Source organism: Lepidothrix coronata, unplaced genomic scaffold (assembly GCF_001604755.1).
Source record: "Lepidothrix coronata isolate B3197 unplaced genomic scaffold, Lepidothrix_coronata-1.0 Scaffold6, whole genome shotgun sequence".
Classification (NCBI taxonomy): domain Eukaryota; kingdom Metazoa; phylum Chordata; class Aves; order Passeriformes; family Pipridae; genus Lepidothrix; species Lepidothrix coronata.
Genome location: NW_016690186.1, coordinates 4,551,122 through 4,570,588, shown reverse-complemented (window position 1 = coordinate 4,570,588; position 19,467 = coordinate 4,551,122). Strand labels below are relative to the sequence as shown.

General features: G+C 36.9%; 2 protein-coding genes across 2 annotated transcripts in view; one reads left to right on the top strand and one right to left on the bottom strand.

The window, feature by feature from the left end:
* Window positions 1-19,360, bottom strand: part of CCDC178 (coiled-coil domain containing 178) — a 176,535-nt gene extending 157,175 nt beyond the window's left edge. The window contains 1 exon segment of the mRNA XM_017830823.1: window positions 19,096-19,360. Coding sequence (XP_017686312.1) covers window positions 19,096-19,360 — 265 coding nt within the window.
* Window positions 18,454-19,467, top strand: part of ASXL3 (additional sex combs like 3, transcriptional regulator) — a 132,562-nt gene continuing 131,548 nt past the window's right edge. Inside the window, exon 1 of the mRNA XM_017833522.1 lies at window positions 18,454-18,967. The gene's annotated coding sequence lies outside the window, so the exon portion shown is untranslated. The remainder of the gene's footprint in view (window positions 18,968-19,467) is intronic.

The window sequence follows — 19,467 nt, the reverse complement described above, 5'->3', positions numbered from 1 at the left end:
TTAACTAGTCAACTAAGACTTTGACAGAATTAGGAAAATCCTGCGGATGTACTATATGTCTTGTGAATTTTTCACAGATTTATTTTATAATCCAGGGAATATAAAATTAAACAATAGAGAACATTGCATATTATAAACATCATATTATAAAATATAGATTATTTTACTCTCCTGTAGGCTTCTTCCACTGTCCAAATCTGCTTTTTTTCCTTTGTTATTCTCAGTAAAATCTATGCTAGATCAATCCATAAAGGAAGTGCAGATGGTCTGCATGGTGTGTGTTGCAGAATAGGAAGATTTGGAAATGTGGGACCAATTATGCCTTTTTTCCAGCCTACACACACTGCATACACTGCAAACAGAAGCTGCAAGAAGCCAAGCACTGAATGCTGAATTGTGATGCTAAATTTAGGGTCCACTTCCTTAATCTTCCCCTCTGCAACACAACTGAGAAATCTGTACGTGAATGAGAAAAAAAAACTACAAAAGCAAACATAGCATTATGTATCTTCTCCACTAATGGAGGAGACAAAAGAACAAATACTGGAGAGATGTAAGTCACATCAGAAGCAGCAACAGGTCAGCATCCATAGCAGTATTTCTATGCCTAACTGCTCACTAGGAGCTTAATGCTTTCACTTAGAATGAAGTACCTAAAACCATCTACAACTCATAATTTCAAGACCCGAGTTTACACTTCTCCTGTGCCACCTCTCTGGTCTGCTTCTCAAGAAATGGAATGGACTTGCTCAGCCTGATTCGTCCAAGTGGCTGAAGTGGCCCTGAACCCAAGTGTCGCTAAAATAACCCAACTTTTTCTCCCTTCCTTTTTTTTTCCTTTTCATACTTCATCACTAATAAATGATTAGATGTCAAAATTGTGGCCTCAATTACACATATGAGAGTGTAACTGACTTAACACAAATTTTGTGTAGCTTAACACAGTAAGAGCTTAACACAAATTTATGAATAATTCAACACAAACTTAATAGCTTAACACAAATTTTGGCAATGTATAAACTACAAGATAGTCCTACTCAGCCTGCAATGCTAATAGCAACATATAAAGTTGACATTCCCCCTCAATTGCTCATTAAATGCATTACAAATGTTTCAGTAGATTCAAGGAGAAAATTTACTTGTTTAGAAGCACACCATTTGCATTAAGTACATTTTTGGAACAAAACCTGAGGGTTTTTTTTAAAAAATTTTTACATTTTCAGCCTTTATGCAATATTTTAATAATACAGTATTGTCTCATGTGGGAAAATAGAATATGTGTCCTAGATTCACTTCATAATGTCTACTTTCTACAAATCAAACAGTGCAAAATTAATTGTATTTAGCATAATGAGTTTTCCATTCTGCAATTTTGAGAAATTCCTAGTATGACAGAGGAAAGTTTAAGTTCTTCCTGTATCACATTGACAACTCATCACATAATATTTAGGGTGACGGAAAATTAAGTGTACTGCAGGATGTACTACCATCATCCCATCCCCAGTTTTCACAATTACATTTCAGAGCAAAATGTGAATAGCACTCCAAAAGTAGCTATATTATTCGAATGAGCCCTAAACAGTGAGGGTGTTTTATAAAAGTTCATGGAAAAGCATGAAACAGAGATTTTTTTGAAGGATTTTTTATTGCATCTTATAGACTATTCTATTAAATGTATTTGTCAATTTTATAATGGTGTGCTATGATTACTCAGATTACATTAATAACTGCAAAAGACTAGTCAGATGCAATCAAAACAAGCCACTTCAGATCATTACTCTAGCAATGGAGAAGAGCTTCATATGAAAACTGGAGGGAGAGGATTTTCTGGCAAGTTATAAACCTTACATTTTTTTATTAGGGTCTCAAAAACGCTGTATTTAGCCCTGCTTAAGCAGGGAGGTAGGACCAGATGACCTCCAGAGGTCCCTTACAACCTCAGCTATTCTGTGATTCTGCGTGAAATGCTGAAGTATTTGAGTTAAATTTGGGAAGGCATAGTTTTAATCCCTCAAGGAATTACACACATAAGTCAGAGAAACACTAGGTATAGGTTTCTTGCATCTGGATTGGCTGCTTCATTACTGGGTTACTGAATAGAAGCAGTCTGCTGTATGTGGATGTCTACAAACTTTTCTTTCAGTTGCTGGAAAATAAAAATTATATTACAGCAAAACAATATGTTTAATTTAGCATAAAACTTTTTTCCTAGTGTAAAAAGCCAGAAATTTTGTTCTTTATGACTCACTCCCACCACATATATTTTTCACTTTGCCTGAGAAGGCAAATAATCATGAAAATCTCTTTAGAACACACTGCAGCTATGACAATGCTGGAAAGCCAAATATTTGTGCTTAAAAACAGTGTCTTGGCTGCCTAAACTAATACCCTTGTACATGATTCTTATCATCACCTCTCACAAAACTGCAGTATTTCATGTGTTAAATGCAAGTTCAGTGACAAGGGTTAGTTTGTCTATGTATATAAATGCCATTTCTGTTCCATTCTCTAACTGTAACAGGGATTCTGGATGATACTTACATACTTTTTTCTATCTAACCAATTTTTAGTTTTTTTATTCCTGCAAGTCTAAAAGAAATTGTCACTAAAAGAATAGAATTTCTCACTTGAGTCGAGTTGATTTGCATTGAACAGCTGATAAAGATCATATCTAGCATCAAAATACAAGGTACAGGGAGACAGACGTTGTCTTCCGATCATTATGAGGTGAGAGATGCAAATTTTTGTGACAGAGCTGTTGATAACTCAGAGGATGCTGCTGTGAATTTAAAAAGAAAAATTACTCACTCAGATCTGCACAGGAAAATAAGATGAGGCATGTGAAGATAATATACACAAATACAGGCTACAGGCATAATACACACAAAGTAATTTAAAGTAGACAGTAACAACCAAGGTATTAATAATAGATATGGAAATGCTTCACTGCGTGGAAGGACATAAAGCTGTAAAACTATGGTTGACTTTATATTCATTTAAAGATAAGTTATGGATTGGAAAATTCTGAAACCAAGACTTAAAAATGACATAAAAATTAATTTTTGAAAAATAAGCAAAACAAAAACATTAATTCAAACCATCTGAGCATTTCTTCCCAAGAAATACATTTGTGTCTAAGAAATCTTAAAATATGCATCTGTATTTCTACATAATCCAGAACAGGTACATTAATTCACAATTTTCAGCACTCCTAACTAGAAATTACCCATTAGGAAAACCACTACCAGTAGCTATTCCACAGATTCAGTGTCACTACTTCACTTTTTAAAGTTCTTACTTTGCAACAGTGTAGTATCATAAATCTTTGTCTGAAAAGGCATATGAAGCCCACCATGGACAAAGACAAGCATTCCACAGGTTTTAGTATAGACTAATGTGTGAATTAATGTGTACACACCTCCAAACATAAAAAGAACACATATCCCGTAAGCAAATTTTTAACCTAGAAGAATTTATTACAATTAATGCAGAAAAACACATGTATTCTTTCCTTTTCTTCTCCCCTAAGATCCCTTCCTTAACTAAGCACTCCTATAAGATGTTACTGAGCCAGAAGAGGCTCCTAAATATATCTTAGATTACCATAATCATACACAGCAAGTGGCTGCATGGTACTTAGTTGCCAGCAGGGGTTAAACCACGACAATATTTATACACAGTATAATAATAACAGCAGCAGAACACAGTGGTATAAATTTGAGATGCTTTTCCACATTTTCAAAAAATTTACAATACACTTAACAATGAGAAAAATAGCAAATGTAAATACCTCCCAAAGTGTGCTCCTGGCAACCAAAACAGTTTATTCACTTGCAAGTTGTCTAAAAGCTGAAGTGCCAATAATTTCATCTTATCTCACACATCTGGCAAACTATAATATTTCTAATTATTATATGGCTTGAATACCTTAAGAAAGATAAAAAGAATAATTGTTTTCATAATAGTCTTCATTTTTTTTCAAACCACAACTGATATACTCAAATATGCATCTCCTCTGTCTGAAGTGACATTCAAAAGTTGTGTCATAAAACTACTTGTAGTTTTGATTAGCTATCAAGAAGAAAGAAGATTAGGCGTCATACACTTTACTGACTTTTGAGAAAGGAATTGTATTTTCTAAATATCAGCATGTTGCCTAGATAATGCATATAATTAAATCATACGTATTGACAATAGTCCAGGTATTCACAGCACTGATGCTCTTAGATCCGTAATTATATTTTATAGTTTGAACTTTTACTAAAATAGCCCTCATAGGAAAGGTTTTAAGGAATCCAATAGTAAAGAGACTTTTTTCTGAATTTTTAAAATCTACAATGAATGTAATGAATTTTTAACCTAGTGAAGATTTTCAGAAAAGTCTAAAATGCATGTTATCTGTTAATGATTGTAAATTCTTATTTTGCATCATTACCTTCACAGATATTACTGAACAACAAAATGCTCATGAATGCATACTGCCTAAATTGTCTAGAAGCATATGTAATAAAAGAGCAAAAGAGAAAGGAAAAAATGGATCCCCTATTCTTATTTGTATGTTTAAGCATGTGAACTATTATCTGCTATCTTACTTTTAATACTTGCAAAACCTGTTAAATACATTCAAAAGTAAGAACATATGTTTATTTCAAAGGTGAAAATGAAGCCACGTAAAAACTTATTATGTAATAAAGAAATGTTTCTTTTCTCTACAGTATGTATAAATGCACCTAGTACTTTGGACATACCACTCCTGTGGCTTCTCCATATTTCAAACAGAATTTCTTTTCTGGATAAAATGGTTCCATCGCAAGATCCTCTGACCTTTCATTTAAAAAACACTGCAGCAGATACAGATGAATTAAAAGCTGTAATAGATTGAGTAAAATAGAATTATCTGACAAAAATATAGGTGTTTTTAGGAAGTGCTAATATTACTTGGATTTTGACGGTGGAAATCTTTTTCCAGAAGTTCTGTAATGAATCCAGCTAAAATTTTAATTCCATTAAGATTCACTATTTTATCACCTGGATTTTTACATTGTTTGTTGAAGCACAAGTGAGAAGCCGGAGGCATCCTGAAGATTTAGTCTACGGTAGCAGAGTCTAGGGAAGAGGTGTTTGGCTGCTGAATGAGTCATCTGAAATAAAAGGTGAAAGTAAATGCATCTGGAATCTGAAATTTTTATTTCAATGAAACGTAAATTGGGGAAGGGAGGGAATGTCACTCTAAATCAGTCTACAAAAACAGTGTTCATATTTCCAGCAACATGGTTGATTCATATAAAATTATGAACTAAATTGAAACCTTTTCCTTTAATAAAGTCAATTATTTTCTGTTGATGATATTTGCTTTGACGTCCTTTGCTTTGACACCAAAATGATATTTTCAAGTCTCCAAACTATTCAATTCCAAATTTATCTTTTCATTTCTCAGAACAGCTCTTCTGTAATGTTTTCATAGTCTACAGAAACAATATCTACACAAAGTAATGCTCTATTGGTTATGGGAACATTCAGAAAGAAATACGTTACCTATCACATCTTTATTTGTGGGTCTCACAATTTATTAGTAATACTTGTTCTGCAATTTGTTTCTAAAAAAGGCTAGTGTTCCCATAATAACACTGTTCCTTGTAATTTTTAGAGCTGTTATATATATGGAAATAATCTAAAAACATTCACTGGTACAGGAAGTTTATATTTTTATACATTTTATGCATGAAGCACAAATATATTTTCGTACTGCCTGTATTTCTGTTACATTTAAATAATGAACACTGTCCCAAATCAGAGAGTATCTTCTACGGATTTCTACAATAAAAAGTTCTGACCAGAAAGAAAAAGAAATAGAAACAATTGCTAACACATAAAAATTATGTTAAATACTCACAATAAAACTAGTTAATATTCCCTATTCAGCCATTCCAGATTTAATAACAGTTCTACTTACCAAACAGTATTTAACTATGACAGTAGTCTGCCTCTCGTTCTTTTAAATGTGTTTTATCTGGGCGGAGTTTTTAATCCACATTCAGAGACTGATTATTCTCTTAATTCTGTGAATAACCAAGTAACAGTGACAAGATACATTTTAACAATAGTCAAGGGTTTAAAATATTCTAATATTATTGGGATATTCTTGGTAATCACTGAAAGTAAGCCAGTGTTCATTTACGATGAAAGAAAATGAATAGTGCACAAAAACAATTAAAAATGCCAATCTTTATCTGCAACTGATCTGCATTTTTATGGTATCATTATGAAATAGTAATTTATAATTAATACTTAATTTTCATGAGGAATTAGTTTAAATGAATTATTGATGGTGTCCTAAAGAAAATAGTCAATTTACACAAAAGAGAGCCTGTTAATTAAGTTTATTACTCTCAATAAAACCAACAGTGATATTTTAATTATATTTTCAATTACCCAGTTCAGAAAACATGACAAATCTGTTACTTTCTAATGACGTTTTTAGAACTAGTTGTTTTTTATGAAGTGAATAGCCATGTCACTTCCGACGGAACTCTGCTTTTAGATGATAATGAAAGACAACATGCATGTAGGTTTATAAAATGGCAAGTGTTAGTTGTGCTTTTTACTTGTCAGTATTGCTGCCCTTGCACTATGTATTACACAAGTATGAATTTCAACATTACCAGGTTATATAGTGAGGACTGACCTCACTTCTAATTTTCTTCTTCTAATTCCCCAATTTTGAACTTGCATTAATGTCAGTTGAAAGTTCTCTGCGTTGTTCTTTGTCTCTTTCAACATGAATGACATTTTTTAAGATTGCAAAATACAATAATAAGGAGAATTATCAAAAACACTAAAGGTGAAATAAGTTCATACCTTTGTGTCCTTCTTTTAACTGAGAAAATTAAAATCTGAGAAAATTATTAAAGTAAGGCTAGATGTTTGTATAAATTTTGGCAAAGCTATTGAAGATTTATTTCCATATATGTAAAATGCTGCCTACCACTCACTTCATAAAAGAAAGCACTTCGCACATGTATCATCTGAATTCTTTAAAGGCTTAAACAGATTTAAATAATGATTCAATACAAATTATCATTTCTGGTCTCACAGACTAACAATAAAGGGTAGAATTGCAGGATTCCTTCATTACTAACCAAATGTCTACTGTAAAGGTCTCCTGAAGAAAGTGAGCTCCAAACAGCTGTGTTACATTTTTAATGTATTTGTCTGGAACCAATGCTTGTCTTTATTCAGTCTGTACAATACATATGAATTACAACAATATTGTCAAGATGTATTGGAGGAGGACAAATCAAAAATGTAGGGAACAGATATATCCCAAATAAGGTCATAATTATTCCATAAATTACTAGAAGGCATGTCAACAGCACTATGAATAGTATTGACTTTCATTCCTCAGTTACAAAATGTAATACATTTTCTGAATTATTTATTTGGAAGAAGAAAGTATCAGTTTCCAAGCAAAATGTAAGGGAACTGTTTGAAGCATTGTATTGAGTTTGTGTGGCCAGATTTTAGTAGAGAGAGGCTGCAGGAGTGGCTTCTATGAGACGCTGCTGGCAGCTCTTTCCCAATGAACCATAGAGCCAATGCCATCCAGCTTCAAGATGGACCTGTTGCTGACCAAGGCTGACCCCATCAGTGACATCACCTCAGGGATACCAGAGTTAAGAACAAGGGGAAAAAAAATGTGCAATTCAAGTCAGAGAGAGGAGTGAAAATATGTGAGAGAAACAGCCCTGCAGACACCAAGGTCAGTGGAGAAGAAGGGGGAGGAGGTGCTCCAGGTGCCGGGACAAAGATTCCACTGCAGACCATGGTGAGGCAGCTGTCCCTCTGCAGCTCATGGAGGTACATGGTGGAGCAGAGATCCATCTGCAGCCCATGGAGGACTGGAGCAAGTGGATGCCCAGAGGAGATCGTGACCCCATGGGAAGTCCACACTGGAGCAGGTTTGCTGGCAGGCCTTGATACCCTGTGGAGAACCTTGCTGGAGCAGCCTCTTCCTGACAGACTGTTCCCTGTCAGAGTGACCTATGCTGGAGCAGGGGAAGGAGCGTGAGAGAGCGTGTGATGAACTGACTGCAACTCCCATTCCCTGCTGAATGATCTCTCCCTGCCCTTATCCCGACCCAAGGGCCTTTTGTTCTATTTTCTCTCCCCTGTCCAGCTGAGGAGGGGAGGGATAGAGCAGCTTTGGTGGGAACGTGGTGTCCAGACCAGGGTCAACCCACCCATCATAGGTGCATAAATCCAAACTACCTGCATCTCAATCTTTTTACATTTTAAATCCAACAATTATGGAACACACTGAAACTGTTAAAATATGGAACAAATACACCACATAGAATTATTGAACTTCAGAAAGCTATTGAATTTAGGAAAAAGCATTTAGGAAAAAAGGTCAAAACCTATAAGTTTCAGATAGAATAATATTCTGTAAGCTGAAATACCCAACTGTAGAAGATAGAACACTACTGCCAGTGTTCAAAGAATACTGAGAATTTGCATTTTAAAAGAATAACAGTCTGGAAAAAAAATGGAACAGTGGCAGCTGAAAGAGTCAATACACCAAATTTTAAATGTAATTATATTTATTCCTCACTTTTTGATCACAAAATATTATTTAATCTTGTGAGTTTCTCCTACCTTTCCCCTCTCATTGCTGAAGAAAACAAAACCCACTTATTTGCATAGTGAAAGTGCATATATTTATTTGGGGACAAAACAAACAGCAGGAACAGTGTTGTGTACCTCTCCCTGGAAACACATAAAAATAATGTAGACCTATTTATTACCTCAGTTTGTGCAGTCTTTTTCAAATCTTATACAACTGCCATTTACTGTATAAAGAAATATATATAAATTCTTTCACATGGTAGCCTGAAAGACCAAACCAAGATCAGGTTTCCTCTTTATTCCATGATGCATACATACCAAGAGATTTTCAGTCCCTGTTCTGACAAGCTTTCAATTTGAATAAGCAAGGAAGACAAATGGAGGAAGAAATGAAATATTAATATCTCTAGTTTGAGATGGAGAACTGTGCTAGAGAAAAAAACAACTGACTTCCCGGGATTGAAAGGCAGAGCACTCAGGATCTGAGTGTACAATTTCTGCGATAGTGCAGCATCTCAATTTGAACATTTTCTTTCTACGCCTCACAGGATTTCACATATGATACTTTTTAAACCAAATCTGGTTTGCAGTCCTGACTACAGCGACCACAGTTTTGCTTGTTCAGACCAGAATAACCATCCTACATTTATTTTGGAACTTGAAACTCTTGTTCCAACCTCTTCCCAACAGAAGAAATGCCAAAGGAAAAGAATGTTTTAATAATGTATGGATAACCACAACAGTAAAGCTAAAGTAATTTTATGTGAAACTTGATCTTATGAAAGAAAATGTGTATATTTTAGTTAGCTTATTCACTATTTTAAAAAGTATAACTACATTAAAGTACATAAATAAGATAATACCATCCTGTTTTTCAGAAGAAGAGATGGAGTATTAAGTGCCTTGCTAAATTCTTCGATTACAAGTAGACTGTTTTCTTACAATAAATCACTAAATGTAACCAGGAGTCTCATCGTACTCTGCTTGCTACGTTTAAGGCAGAGTTTTAGGTGCCTTGCCTGGCTGTTCACAGAAGGCATGCACAGAAGCAGCGTGGTAGCAAGCATGTGTAATGGGCAGCTCAACAAGCAGGCTCCATGAGACTTCATACATTTCCTGAAAAAGAAAATCTCAGGGAAAAGATTTGGGGTTTGTGACTTTGGATTAAGGCATTCGTGCCTGAGCCTAATTCAGGCATTTGAGCCTTTTCTTGGCCTGTAAGCACGAGAAATATTTCTTAGGATTACCTCATGGATGCATGAAATTAATCCCTCATGTAAACGTTTACAGAACTGGCCTTCAAAACAGTTAATTAGAGGAACACCATTGTATACATCTTAGTAACCTTAGACTAATCCTGATGTGAAAAACTGAAAATGAACAATTTTTCTTTGAAATTGCTAAATTCACTTATAGGCTGAGTGGACCTGGGATAGGATGTGGCTGCAGTGTATGGAGTTGGGCTGCTTAGTGAGCATCAATTAGCTGAAAAATAGCAGTAATCTCTGTCACGTGGTAGATTAAAAACATATCTTCGTATTTTTGCTGTCCGTGCTCTTGCATAATAGCTAACGTATACTGTCATGCAGCATGCCATGTAAATTTTGTATAGGCTGTGAGCTGGCCTCCTCAATGGCAAATTTCCATCTAAGAATTAAGCCAGCATATGTTGTGTTTTGTTTAAGAAAGTTTTACAGTTGGCCTTTTGCTGCTGAGCTGTAACACTCCAATTTAGCTACCTGAAATATAACTGCATTGGTGTAAGTGATGTTTTTATTTCAATAATTCTTATTAATAAAAGACATTGTCATATGCTCTGAAAAACTGCTTGTAATGTGCTCCTTTTACCAGTTACCTTGATTTTTATAAATAATCAATTTAGACCTTTTTGATCAAATAAAGGCAACTTCTCCTTTTTGTATAAAAATTCTTTTGTTTTTGGTATGTAAATGGCTGGCCTTCATAAAGGCAGGGTACATGCTGTGCATGCAGAGTATTATTCTTTTGCAACTATTTTCAGTAATTATGCATAACTATTTTCTTTCCTTTTTCATAAGTTGTAGCAGGATGAATGCAGCAAATTATAAGGTTATTTTAATTATCTCTTAAATGCAAATTGAGTAGACCAACCTAGTCAGATATAAAGGCAGTTATCAGAGATGATACTTTCCTGTTAAAACCGTGTTAGATTCTTTTATTTCCCCAAATAACTCCCTTACAGGTTTCCCCCCTTATAATTACTCAGTATAACCTAAAAGCCAACCATTTGAAGTGATTGATCTAAAAAGCTCACAGTCCACAAACCTTTATTATAAATTGCATGCTTACTTATAGTCTGCCTTGTAACCTTTACTTCCTGTCCCTGTCCTAGCCTCAGGCTCTGAAAAGAGGAGTCATCTGCCATGCAAATCCTTAAATTTTCCAAATTAGCCTTCCAGTAACTTGTCATAATTTATTGAAAGTGTTTCCAACCCATAAACTTCACAAGGGCCATATAAAACCCAGTGTATTTAGGTAGTTAACTAGCAGTACTGACAGTGAACATCCGTAGGTACAAATCCTTCTAGAAAACATACAAAATCATCTGTGTCTGTGTTTAATTAGTTTTTAAATGGTTACTTAAAATTAACTTTCTTACCTTATAAACTCACATATTTAAAAGGATGCTTAAAAAAATATCTGGAGGTTAGAAAGTTCAAAAATTAATTTCTATATGTTATCCCACTATCTTACTACATGAACTGTTACTAGAAAAGTGCTACATTCACTTTTGATTTTTTAATAATTTACAAAGAAACAGCAGATCCAGACAACATAGGTATGCATACCCTCTATGTGCTCTCTGCAACACAGCCAAATAGTTTCCAGTATATGTATCACCTGCTGCCATGTTGTAAGCCTGGTTCTACTAATGTTTAAATGTTTTCTTAACACAACTAATCTCATGAACTTCAGTGGGCTACTCACATATCTCAAATTGAAAAATGTATAGAACTGGGAATAGTCAGGGCTTCAGACTTCATCTTGCTTTAAACTGAAATATCATTGGCTGGGCCAATACATGCCAACTAAACTCTGATGTGTCATATGTTCAGCATTGATATTATATTTTGATTTAGTTTTGTAGCCTATAATGAGCATGATGAACTGTATAAACGAATAGAAATGAAAGTTTTACTTCTTAACTATAATGGGAAATTTTTTCTTACAAAAGGTAAAAGGTAGTATTGAATATCAATTTTCTTTATTTCTTAAAGGTCTAAGTGATCTGTGGTTGAATGGCTGAAGTATAGAAAATGGGTGGCTCACAGGAATAGAATTGTCCTAGCATGAGCATAAGTTTATCTGAGATATATAACAGAGAGTAGCTGAGAATGAAAAAAGAAAAATGATTGAAGAAATCAAGCACCAAAAACTCTGACATTAAAATTTTTAACCTCATTGGTTAAACACTAGCATGTTTTTAATTAAGACTATTGCTTTCTTGTGTGATATTCATAGAATTTTTAAACTGGTTATGTATTAACAGTTCAAAAAGAGTATATAAGTCAAATGTGCATAGCTTTAACATATATATACACACACACACACATACATATATACTGTTTTTGTTGAGATGCCTACAAACTAATGTTTGATGTGGTTACCCCACTACATTCACACTCCCAAAGACCAATCTTTGCCCCAAATTACAACACAGACATTTCTACAGATAATAAGAAAATACTGTCATTTGAATAACTATGTTACTTGGGTTTTATTTGGCTTCTATTATTTTTAGGCTCAAATAGCTAATATAAGACAATATGTAAAATGGCACCAGTGCTGCAAGTACTGGTGTGAATGGGGTGTCTTGCAGAGCTGGGGCCTTGATCAGCAGCAGAATTACAGAATAACGAAATCATTAATATTGGAAAAGATCTCCAAGATCATTGAGTCAACATCTGATTGAACACCTCCATGCCAACTAAACCACAGTACTAAGTGCCAATGTCCAGTAATTTCTTGAACACCTCCAGGGATGGTGACTCCACCTGGGCAGCCCATCGCAATGCTTGAAAACCCTTTCCATGAAGAAATTCTTCCTAATGTCCAAACTGAACCTCCTTTGGTGCAGCCTGAGGCTACGCTCTCTTGTCACTAGTTGACTGGGAGAAGAGACCGATGCCAACCTTGCCTCCTTTCCTCCAGTTTAAACAACTCCAACTCCCTCAGCTGCTCCTCATATGACTTAATTTCTAGACCCTTCATGAGCCTTGTTGCCCTTCTCTGGACATGCTCTAGCACCTCAGTGTCCTTCTTTGCTCCAAGAATGCACAGATTCCTCTTCTAACTTCGGGAGAGAAGATGGTTATTCTTCCTGCAGAACTGGCACAGCTCCAAAAGAGAAACGTAATGTAATACACCTAGACCAGAGTTGTTTATTGACCTGTACTAAAGCATCACATGATATGTGTGGGATAACTGATGGTTCTTTTCACAGCCATAAAGGAGCAGCAAAGGAGAAAACCCTCCACCACATCTGCAGCAAGAGTCTTGACTAAACACGAAAAAAGATTCCCCAAACTGAAGCTGCTTTTTCACATGAGTGCATCTGAGAAATACCCTCCGCCATTTTGCACCAATACTGCATCAACCATATTCTCCTTCTTAAGATTATGGTGCTTAATATTTTATTTCTCTGCTATTTTTTGTTATTGTCTAAAAGTTTCTGATCCATGCAGATAGTTACCTGCAAGTAGAAGAAGACTACAGAAGTCACACAAGAGTGACTTGTTCATTTGTCTTATAATGCAGATAAGTTAAGGAAAAGCAATCTATTACACACAAACAATTAAAAATATTTCTAAGTTGCCCTTGGCAAGCAGGTGCAAGCAGGTGTGCACTTATCCCAAAGATAGCTTAAATTTATGTAGTCCTTTGCCCCTAAAAAGCTTGAGAGACAACCTAAACTCAGACTTTTTGCAGGATTCCAGAGGTTTGCACTTACAAAGTCAAATTTGAATTGCAGATCTGTAGTACAACAATGATCTTTATTACTCTTCTTGCTGTTGGACTGTGTGTTTTGCATCCGATTGCGTTACTACAGCAGGTTTAGAGATCCTCAACCTAGCAACATTTAGCTCAATGTGTGTAACTCCAGGCATTAGTTCAGGAAATTATTTATGTGAGCACATGGCAGGATACTCCTTAAACCTGTAATTAGTCCATTGAGAAGGTCTTCCAAGGTTTTTGGTTGTTTTTTTTTTTTTTTTTTTTAGGTTAGCCTTTAAGTTTCTTTTAAAATTCTCCTTAAAATTCCAGTTCTTCATCAGCTTCACCATAACTTGATGATGACCGTTCATATACATTTTCAGAAAAAAAATTACTCATTGTAAGAAGGTAAATTGTACTAATTCTTACACCTTTCATTTTTGGTCAAAAACAGAGAAGAAAGCAATTATAAACACTCTGGTCTTTTTATGATTGTCTACTACAGATAGATAGCTAGATAGATGAAATAACTGCCCAAAGGGGCTGTGGTATCAGTCATGCACAGAAAAAAATAATGCAAGGGGTAGGTTGTAATGGTATTGCATGAGTAACTTGTCTTAATTTTAAGTATTAAGCTTCAGTCCTTCATATCAAGTTCTGGCCATGAGTTGGTTCATATCAAGTTCTGGCCTGTAACTGTGTATGGTTTCACAACAAACCATATGGCATGGTTTGTTGTGAAAACTTGAGACTTACCATGAGCATGTTGTACAAATTTTGCTTGAAATTCCTCTAGTACGTCTTCACAACTCCTTGAAATTCCATATAACTTGAAGTGATATTTCATTACATATCTATCTCGTGGGTGAAGTTCATTCTGAAGGCTGAAATATGGTATTAGGACAGCATCCACGCATCTGGAAATCCTGAATCACTTTCTAGATAGGAAGATATGTAATTTCTATTAAATCAGACACTGCAAGTAAACAGTTTCAAATTTTTCTCCTGTAATTGCATATTTATAAACCATGCAGCAACTTCCATATAATCATCTAGATAAGCATCTAAAAAAGAGCAGATGAGATAAGCCATCAGCTGCTGTGGTTTTGATTTGACTAAACTGTGTCATATAAAAATGAAAGTAATCTTGTGAGCTATCTGCAGACAGTTCCTGCTCCTCTGAGGTTTACAGAACTTCCAGGAGGTGTGATCTGTATGCAGTTGGAGCGCAATGCCTCAGAGGCAGGTTCCCTACTCTTCCATTGTGTATGCACAAAGAAATATTTTCTTTCCAACATTTTTATGGCATCTCGTAAACTGTTCATGTTTCAAAGACAATGGTGTTCTCATAGAAATTGTCCCCATGGATTTGGGTAAGGGTGGCCTCATACGTGTAGTCAGCCAGCATGGCTGATGGAAGTGCTGCCTGGAGGTAGTTTGGAAGGGAAGCTCTCCATGCTGGGGGTATCACTGCTCATCTGTTGGGAGGGCAAAGTGGACCTCAGGTTAGCTGCAACCGAGTTTATTAGATCAGCTGCAACGCCATAAAAAAGACCTGAGTGTTTATCTGGCTGCTGGAGGGCTAGGAGGGAGAAAATGAAGTAATCCTACATCGAGAGTATTTGGTCATTCCCGGTCTGAGACTAAAGTAATGACAATTGGGGTGAACTCTAAAGCCAACAGAATAGATTCTGTGTATTCATAGTCAAACCCTTCATTGTTTGAAAATTTGCTATGGTGAGATACGTCTCAGGTAAATTTTAGATATTGCAGTGCACTGTTAGTAATAGTTCTGCAGGTACTGCACAGTTAGAAATAAATGTACATAATTTAGGTGTACATAAATAATGTACACCTTGATTTGAGACCTGAAAAATATGGTTGTGATTCTTCTTTTTTCTTTTTTTTTTCTGGGAAGAGTGAGCTCTTCTTCATATTCTATGACCTTTTCCAATCCCAAAGAAGAGATGGTGTGCTCAAGAAAAGACTACTCTCTTCATCTGATTTAGTATTTAGCAAAATTTAACTTTCACCCTCCTGTATTGACATGTTCAAGTATAGCCTGTAGGGTTTGTTTTTTTCATCAGCTTCAGAAGACTTTCCAAATACAGTAACATCACTCAGATAATATTAGATTCTGAGCTTGTTATTAAGAATTATTAATATTAATATTTGAAAAGCTCTGGATGTTGATTCGGGTCCATATGGCATATGATTAAAAGAGAACAGTTCCATTAAGTGTAATAAATGCTATGAAACTCAAACTGTCTGGATACTTGAAAATAGACATTCTTTAAATCAAGAGTATAAAACACACTACAATTATGACAGCAGTATCTGTAAATGGTTAGCTGTCAATCCAAATGGCTTTGGTTTCCCTAAGTCCACACAAAACCAAATACTCTGGTTTGCTTTCTGTCACCACTGTGCTGACACTAATTTAGGAAATGCAATTTCTCCATTAGTATCATTCTGGGATATTTTTTTAATTATCTTGTTACTCAGCATCTCTTGTTCAATTGTAGAGAATATAATTTCCATTGTAGAAGTAGCACATTACATTGAATTGCCATGCTGTGAACAAATCATTCTGCACACATATGGCATTTCCATGTACCAGTTGATACTACTTCTTTTGTAAGAGCTGAAACTGGAATTTGCATTACAGCAGTGTTTCATTTTAATGAAGCAATGCATATTTTTATGCATATATATACACTTGCATAAGTAGTCGAGTTCACAGATTTCTATGAAAAGGAGTATTACTGTACACAAAAATAAAAATCAACAGTACTTATCGAAAATAATTTTTCTATGCACGAAACAACAAGAACAGTGTTCTTCAGGTAGCTCACTAGATAACGTCAAGCCTCAAACTTCTATAACATTTCAGGTAAATGCATTCACTGGGTACTGCAGCTCAGAAACCAGCCTCCAATGTTATTTTAGTATCATATGACCGTTCTACTGACACAAGTAACTGAACTCAAATGCATCCATAATAAATAACTGCTTCCATCTGTGGTTAAAAAGTAACATCTGGCACTGTAACATCACATAAATATTGGTTAGGTAAAAATTAATTATATATTTTAATGTAACATCTTTCTGCAGTATTTGCAGGTTATCCAATCTGGTTTACAATGTGCTGTAAATATTTACACACACACACATATACATTTATATGTGCTACATATACTGAGCTTTTAGCCATAGTTCCAATGGCTGCAGTTTGAAGGCAGTTCACCATTTCTCAATTTTCGTATTGCTGATTCAGTTAGAGAAGCAACAGTCACAATCTCCTGTAGTGTCCAATTCATGCAGTAAATACTATCTATAATAAAAAGGAAATGCTTTCTTCCATAAGATGAACTTGACCTTTTTCAACTGTGCTTCTAGACTTAGACATAATTTTTTAATTCCCTCAAAGCAGAACTGAACTGTTCTGTTGAGGCACTTGGTTTCTGTGTATGCTTGAATGGGGCTCTGAGCAACCTGGTCTAGTGGGAGGTGTCTCTGCTCATGGCAGGGGGGTTGGAGTTAGGTCATCTTTAAGGGTCCTTCCAACCCAAACAATTGTACAACTCTATGAACTTACAAGCACGTGGACTGTGTAGGAACAATGTAAATAAAATAAATGACAGCATAACACTGGTCTTGTTTATTCACCAGCTGAATTGAAAGGATGTAATACTAAAAATATTATTCCAGTTGTCCATAGAAATACCAAATGAAAGTCTAATCCTGACTGCAACAAGCAATAGTACAAACCAACTGAATCAAACAAAAAATCCACAAAGTCAGATTAGCTTTAGGAGCTCATTGAACTTATTTTTCCTGACAAATGTCCTCCTCTGTCTAACACCAACCCTGCAACACCAGAGGTCTCGTGAGTAACAGAAGTTCATGTTATGTATGTGAAGCAGCTACCCATGAATAGATGGGAAGTAATGCAGAATATTTATTTAAGACTTATAACAGCCAGTTATGATGGGAGTGACTGATAAACCTGCCTGAGCTTTTTTATTTTGTCATAGCTTCAATACTTAAAACGACGGGAGTATTTCAAAGGCAGTTTTAATGAGGTACTTAATTATTATAGACTTAGGATTTTAGCATGGGGGATGAGATGTGAATAAAACCTGTATGGTTTGGAATAAAAAGTTACTAAAGGAGAGCAAACGCAAATGGAAAAAATGGAAGTAGGAAAGACACATAAAAGGTTGAAAATAAAGTCAAAGAAACAAAACATGGACAAAGAAGTGATATTAATAGCAAGCATTTCCTTTCTAAATGCTACTAAGGTGACAAAGAAGGCATTCAGTAAATAAGAAAGGAATATGTAGCTGTTTCGACAACTGGATGATTGTAAAATTTTTACACAACCTCATTGTTGAACCTGAAACATTGCAGTTGCAACAACACTTTTCTCAAGAACATTTCTGAGGCATACTCAAATCCTCTGATCAATATTATAGAGCCTGGAATCAACCCAAAATTTAGAAGCAGCTGTTTTAATAGAATTTTATTTTGCTAACATTTTTAAGTGGGAGTGAATTTTGAAATCTGGAAAGGTGTTACGGTCATGAACTATCTTTCATGCATCATTTCCTCTTAAAACATAAGGATGATGAGGAAGAGCAAAACCACCACAGGCTGAGTGCTCTTTTAGTGTGTTTGGGTAATGCTATCAGGATGTCACTTCTGTTTCCTTCGGGGCCTAAAGGTTCTCAGGGCTGCCCCGGTCCTTTTCTTGATAGAACAGGTTGAGCACTGTCGTAGCTGGGCATGATTCCCCCCCCCAGCAAACTGCGTATTTGTGGAAAAATAAGGTTTAATGTTACCAAAGGAACGCAGTAAGGCGGAACACGGGTGCTGCCGAGAAAAGGACTAAGGAGGGATCAAGCACTGCATCGATGACTACACAAAACCCAGAAAAATTTCTAACTCGTTTCTCTCCTAACAGAATACCAAATGTATTTCAATAATATACCAAATGCACTTTAATATCTGGACGAGAAGAATAAACGGGGGGGCAGGGGGGGAACCCTCATCACAATATCCTGCATCTCAGGAAGGTGTGCCAAGTCCCTCTGCTTCGCATTTCGTGGGCATCTTAATCCTGGGTCATCCAATTAAAGAAAACCTCCTTCGGCGGTTTTACGAGCGCAGCACATCAACTCCCTTTGTTTACACACTGGAACAAGATGTTCTTTCCTGTTCCGACAAGGGAAGGAGCTGAGGCGCTAACGCGCGATCGCTGCGAGCTGGCAGGGGCTGGGTTTGGTTCGGCACGTTTCGGTAGCGGGTCCAGACGGAGCGACGAGAGCACGGGCAAGCACCGCCGGGGCGACGGGCTGCCCCAGCCGTAAGTAAGCGCCAGCAAGGAGGGCGCGCTGCGGGAAAGGGCCGGGCGCTACTTCGGGCTGGGTGTGTACGCACGGCGGCGTGGCCTGAGTCGGGGGCAGGGCAGTGAAGGGGCCGAAGGGGCCGCACCCGCCACCACCCCCGCCCCGGCGGCGCCCCCAGCGCCGCGTCCCCGGGGAGCCGCCCCGCCCGCCCGGCGCGGTGCACCACGGGAGTTGTAGTCCGGCGGCGCGGACCGGCCCGCCATCGCCCTCCCCTGCCCGCCGCCCCCGGCCCGCGGCCGCTCTCGCGAGGCTTCGGGGGCCGGGCGCGCGCTGGGGCGGGGGGCGCCGCCGCCGCCGCCGGGGGGATGTTGGGCGCGGGCGCGGTCCCCCCGCGTGACGTCACAGCGCATTGTTGTGAGCGCGGCGGAGCATCCCTCAAGCTGTCACAGCTGTGCCGCCGCCGCGGGGAGCCTCCCCCCCCACACCTCCGCCTCCTCCGCCTCCTCCGCCTCCTCCG